The sequence below is a fragment of the Neoarius graeffei genome, chromosome 9 (assembly GCF_027579695.1).
Source record: "Neoarius graeffei isolate fNeoGra1 chromosome 9, fNeoGra1.pri, whole genome shotgun sequence".
Taxonomy (NCBI): domain Eukaryota; kingdom Metazoa; phylum Chordata; class Actinopteri; order Siluriformes; family Ariidae; genus Neoarius; species Neoarius graeffei.
Window position 1 is genome coordinate 62,905,692 of NC_083577.1, and position 6,208 is coordinate 62,911,899.

The window sequence follows — 6,208 nt, forward strand, 5'->3', positions numbered from 1 at the left end:
TCTCTAGCCGCTTTATCCTTCTACAGGGTCGCAGGCAAGCTGGAGCCTATCCCAACTGACTACGGGCGAAAGGCGGGGTACACCCTGGACAAGTCGCCAGGTCATCACAGGGCTGACACACAGACACAGACAACCATTCACACTCACATTCACACCTACGGTCAATTTAGAGTCACCAGTTAACCTAACCTGCATGTCTTTGAATTGTGAGGGAAACCGGAGCACCCAGAGGAAACCCACGCGGACACGACGAGAACATGCAGACTCCACACAGAAAGGCCCTCGTCAGTCACTGGACTTGAACCCAGAACCTTCTTGCTGTGAGGCAGCAGTGCTTTTTTTTTTATTGATTGATTGATTTCGCAATAGAAACATATACATAACATGTGAACATATAATATAAATATAAATATTGCGGAGGATAACACAAAAAGTAAAAATACTTATTTCCATTGTGGTGCTAACCACTACACCACCCAAAACCATATTATTATTATTATTATTATTATATTAATTAACAGACATAATAATTATTATTATTATGTCTGTTAATATAATAATTATGTCTGTTTATGAACTGCACTGTAGTTACTGAGAAGTGCAGTAGTTTCTTAGGCTTTTTTTTATTTCTTTTATGTAACTTCCTATCTGCCTCCAGAGCCTGTTCTGCATTCTTCCCTTCATTCCGCTCCAGCCATACTCCGTGACGTGTCGCAATGCTGCCTGGAGAGACTCAGCACACACACACGCACTGAAACACTCTTCCTGCACCGCAAGGGCATAGAGCGCATCCTAATTTCACTCTGCTATTGATCACAAGGGCGAGATCTTCCAACACTAGTCCTGTCGCAGACTGAATCAGCTGCTGGTGGATGAGCTGAACGGTAAGTGTTGGGTTTTTCTCCCTTTTTCATATCCGAGACCTGTGCTCCCTCTAATCCGGTTTATAACCAGATAACGGGCTCGTTCACATGCGTCACCATTCACTTCACTTTTGGAACGAAACAGCCATAACAAGAAATATCCTGGTCATTCTGCAGGCTGAGGGAGTTATAGCATATATCTGTGTGTTATACACTATGGAGGCTATTTTGATTTTGTCAGACTAAGCACCACACCCAGAAAGGTTGGGTTTTCCATCCTGTTTTTCATGTGAGGATCAGATTAACCTGTTGATCAGCTTTTAATAAGAGTTTATCCTTTTTTTTTCTTCCCAAAAATGAATTAGAGCATACACATATCCAGGACAAAATGCTTTAGGATTAATCTACATTAAATATGCATGATTTATCAAAAATGAGTATTCATATGAAAATACATATTTTGCATAGTTTCTAAAATAAAATGCCAAAACAACCCACAATATTTTTTTTAAAAAAAGGAAAAAGGGGGGAGAGAAGGGAAAAAACGTACATAAAATACACCTTTTGTCAAATTCTGACTTTAAGGCTTACTTACAAATTAGTGTGTGAAAATATCGCATTGCAACATCTCAGAAAATCAGGAAATTTCTGAACACACACATAATATAATACATACTGTACAGGACATTACTCAGATGTGCGAAGATATGAAGTTTATCTTCGAGTGGTGAATGTATATTTCACAAGTGAGCAAAGCGAATGAGTTAAAATATTTTCAACACAAGAAGATAAACTTCATATCTTCGCACCACCGTGTAATATTCTTGATATCATATGGACGCATCCAGAAAAAAGTACACAAGTTATTCAAAATATTTTTTTTTATTTTGAACCGGTTTGCCATTTTGACAACACGTCAAGTCAGCGGGGGGGGGGGGGGGGGGGAGGAAACACACTGGAAGTGACGTCATTGGAGTGAAATATCAGGAAATATGTTACTCAGATCCACAATGCAGGGTGGCATGGTGGTGTAGTGGTCATCGCTGTCGCCTCACAGCAAGAAGGTCCTGGGTTCGAGCCCCGTGGTTGGCATGTGAGTGTGAATGGTTGTTTGTCTCTGTGTCAGCCCTGTGATGACCTGGTGACTTGTCCAGGGTGTACCCTGCCTCTCACCCATAGTCAGCTGGGATAGGCTCCAGCTTGCCTGCGACCCTGTAGAACAGGATAAAGCGGCTAGAGATAATGAGATGAAATCTGAGTTTTTCAAAATGAGAAGATAAATTTCATGTCTTCAAGCTAATGTGTGATGTTCTTTTTATTACATTCACAAGCAAAAAGTACCCAAATTTATCAAAACAATTCATCAATTTCCTCATGAGTGCCGTGATATTGTGTTATAAAATAAGCATTCTCATTTTAATGTAATTCAATATAGTGGCATTTAATTCCTGTTAAACTACCGAAAAATGAATAATCATAGATAATAATGTCAGGCTACTTCAAGGAGCTGTAATAAAAGTATATGCATCAATCCATTATCTGTAGCTGCTTATCCTATTCTACAGGGTCGCAGGCAAGCTGGAGCCTATCCCAGCTGACTATGGGCGAGAGGCGGGGTACATCCTGGACAAGTCGCCAGGTCATCCCAGGGCTGACACAGAGACAAACAACCATTCACACCTACAGTCAATTTAGAGCCACCAGTTAGCCTAACCTGCATGTCTTTGGACTGTGGGGGAAACCCACACTGACACGGAGAGAACATGCAAACTCCACACAGAAAGGCCCTCGTCGGCCACTGGGCTCAAACCCAGAATCTTCTTGCTGTGAGGCGACAGTGCTAACCACTACACCACCGTGCCTCCTAATAAAAGTATAGAAATAGTTTATTTACTGTATATTAGTGATGGATTGCCTGATATTATGAAACAATGAAAGTCGTATTTTTTAAGAATACTCTATGACACTTTAAAATGAGCTTAACTAATATTTATTTCCATCTTAATGGTTTAAGGTGATCTTTGCTTAATTGCAATCCCCAATATTACAAGTTTCCACTCGCTATACTGTGTTAGATGTTTTAGTGTGAATCATCTTTTAATTTCCTGGTCCATTTCACATGATCAGCAAACAGCTGCTGTGTCACTCAGTTGATAAAAGGCCATGCAGCATGTTATAAAGCTACTTCTCCATCCTGTATAAGCACATTTAGCACTATTTAGAACAGCAAGAGCTTGACTCGACAGTAAGAACACGTTCACAAAAAAACACACATACATGAAAGTGTTTAAATTGAATGATGCATGATGTTTGAATAAGGGTTAGTCATGAGCTGGGAGGGGAGAAACTGTTTACTGTGTGGATGACCTGTGGCTGAGATTTTTCCTGACTGTGGGGAGAGCGATGAGCTGACGGACATAAGCATTCATGAAACTCGCAGGAGGAGTGGTACAATAGGACAACACAGGAAGAGAGGATGCGAGGCTGATTAGCAAAGGGTCATTATGTGTGAGTCCAACACTAAGGTATGTGAGAGGATGGCTCCATGAGTACCACCATTTTAACATCCCCATGTTTCCCCCTTCTGTCTGTCTCTGTCTGTTTTTCTCTCTCTCACAGTGTTGACTCTGTGCGGCTGGGACTGTTTTCGTGGAATGAAGTGGTAATACCCAGCAGGGAGGGGAAAATCTGCAGAACTGTTAAAACCCAGGAGTGGCTCTAGCTTTGGATTAATACAGAACTGTTGAGCTAGGGCACACGGTAAGACTCGGGTCTGAAATCTGTCTCAAGTAGAGCTTTAATTAAGAACTAAATAACAATTTAGCGACTGTTACAGCTGTATTACTTTTCACTTGAGAGCAATTACCTGACCTTACTGCACTTTAGAGTTACAAGGTTGCTTATTTCCTTTCATAATGCTTTCAAACTCTGAGCTATTTTAATTATAGCAGCTTTGCTGTGAAAACATTTGTGACTTTTTTTCTCCACAGTGACCATCATATATTCTCTTCTCTACAATGATGGGCCAGGAGGAAACTGATTATGGCAATGTCTCTTATGAATATATGGATTACGAGGACTTTGAGGAGATGAAAGGAGAGACTTACACCCAGAAGGAAATTCTGCATATTATTTCCGTGGTCATCTATTCTTTAGCATTTGTGATTGGTGTAACTGGGAATGGCATTGTGATCTGGGTCACTGCTTTCAAAATCAAACGGACAGTTAACAGTGTGTGGCTGCAGAACCTTGCTATTGCTGATTTTGTGTTTGTCTTATTCCTACCTTTCTCCATTGATTATGTGCTGCGTGACTTTAATTGGATCTTTGGCTGGACAATGTGCAAGCTGAACTCTTTTGTTTGTACAATGAACATGTACGCCAGTGTGTTGTTCCTTACTGTGATCAGTCTGGACCGCTACATTTCTCTCGTGCACCTCAGTTGGTACCAAACGTTCCATACAGTGCCACGGGCCTGGGGTGTCTGTGTATTGACCTGGGTCATAGCCATCTTCCTAAGCACTCCAGCTCTAATATTTAGAGAAACAGTAAACTATCACCGAAAGGTTGTGTGTTTCAATAACTTCCAGGGTGAGAACACACATGATACTAAGGTGAGACACATTTCTTTGGTGACTCTCCGCACCATAGTTGGCTTCCTCCTGCCGTTCCTCACCGTCAGTGTGACTGCCATATTATTGTTTGGAAAGATGAAGCAGTTTGACAATATACACTTCTCCAGCTTCTCCAAAATGATCTCAGCAGTTATCGTGGCTTTCTTCCTGTGCTGGGCACCGTTCCATATCTTTAGCCTTATGGAGCTCACTATGCACTACTCACTCTCGCTGGGTCATGTCCTGAGTGTAGGCTTCCCTCTGGCCACCAGCCTGGCTTTCTTCAACAGCTGCATCAATCCCATACTGTATGGGCTGTTCAATAAGAATGTGCGGACGATTGTCAAGAGCTCCTGCATGAGCCTCACTAAAAACTCACTGCGAGAGCTCAGCCACAACCTATCTGTCACTGAGACAGTTTCGCTTGCACCCAGCTGCTCACCTGAAGAACCCACTACTCACACTTGTGTCTGAAGGACAAGCTCTAAAACATCAGTAAACAAACCTGTTGACTTCTTTAACATTTGTGATAATATTTGTATTTTACATATGTACATGCTTTAGAAATCTGATCATATAGAAAAAAATATAATTTTTTTTTAATATGTAATCTATTTTGCACAAGTTAAAAATATGTAAGGAACTTAACACTTATAACTTCTCTTTTATTTCATAGAAGGCTAATACCAGGGAGTTTTTATAATTTGCTTTCTTTAGAACAAGTCTTGTATGGGTGCCAGAGTATAATGACAATAAATATCGCCGTGTGGAAAATATGAGCGAGTTTTATCCTAACAACTTCTCTCAGACTTGATGAAAGTAAAAACCAAATATTTTTCTCCATTATAGGGCATGTTGCCAAAGCCCTGTGATGACCGTCATTATGCAAACAAGGCACAATTCAGGAAAGAAACGTTCAGTTTCATTTGATCTTATTGACCTTTATGTATTTTTATACACTCACTGAGCACTTCATTAGAAATGCTATACTAATGCTGGATAAGGTTCCCTTTGCTCTCAAAACAGCCTTGATTCTTCATGACATGGATGGATTCCACAAAATGTTGGAAACATTGCTTTGAAATTCTGGTCAGTCTGTTGACACGACTGCATCACACAATTCCTGCAGATTTTTCAGGTGCACTTTCATTCTGCAAATCTTCCATTCTACCAGATCCCAAAGGTGGATTCAGATCCGGTGATTGAGAAGGCCACTGAAGAACACCGAACTCATTGTCATGTTCATGAAACCAGTTTGAGCTTTGTAACATGATGCACTATCATGCTGGACGTAGCCATTAGAAGATGGGCAAATTGTCAAGTTGAAGGGATGCACACGGTCAGCACCAATACTAAAGTAGGCTGTGGCATTCAAGCAATGATTGTTTGGTCTTAACAGACCCAAACCACGCCAAGAAAACATTCCCCACACCATTGACTGTTGACACAGGGCAGGTTGAATCCATGGATTCATGCTGTTGGTGCCAAATTCTGACCCTGTCATCCATGTGCCTCAAAAACTCAAGATTTATTAGACCAGGCTATGCTTTTCCAGTCTTCAACTGTCCAGTTTTGGCGAGCCTCTGCCCACTGCTGCCTCAACTTTCTGTTCCCTAACAGAAGTGAAACCTGATGTGATCTTCTGCTGTTGTAGCCCGTCCGCCTCAAGGTTCAACATGTTGTGCATTCTGAGATGCTTTTCTGCTCACGACATTTGTACAGAGTGGTTCT

At 41.2% G+C, this 6,208-nt stretch overlaps 1 protein-coding gene across 1 annotated transcript; it reads left to right on the forward strand.

Moving 5' to 3' along the window:
* The first annotated feature begins 681 nt into the window (after nt 1-681).
* cmklr2 (chemerin chemokine-like receptor 2) lies at nt 682-5,251 on the forward strand. The gene is made up of 3 exons (XM_060930061.1): nt 682-884; nt 3,483-3,623; nt 3,854-5,251. Exon 3 carries the CDS (start codon nt 3,881-3,883, stop codon nt 4,949-4,951), a length of 1,071 nt encoding a protein of 356 aa, XP_060786044.1. The 5' UTR covers nt 682-884; nt 3,483-3,623; nt 3,854-3,880; the 3' UTR covers nt 4,952-5,251.
* The last annotated feature ends 957 nt before the right edge of the window (nt 5,252-6,208 follow it).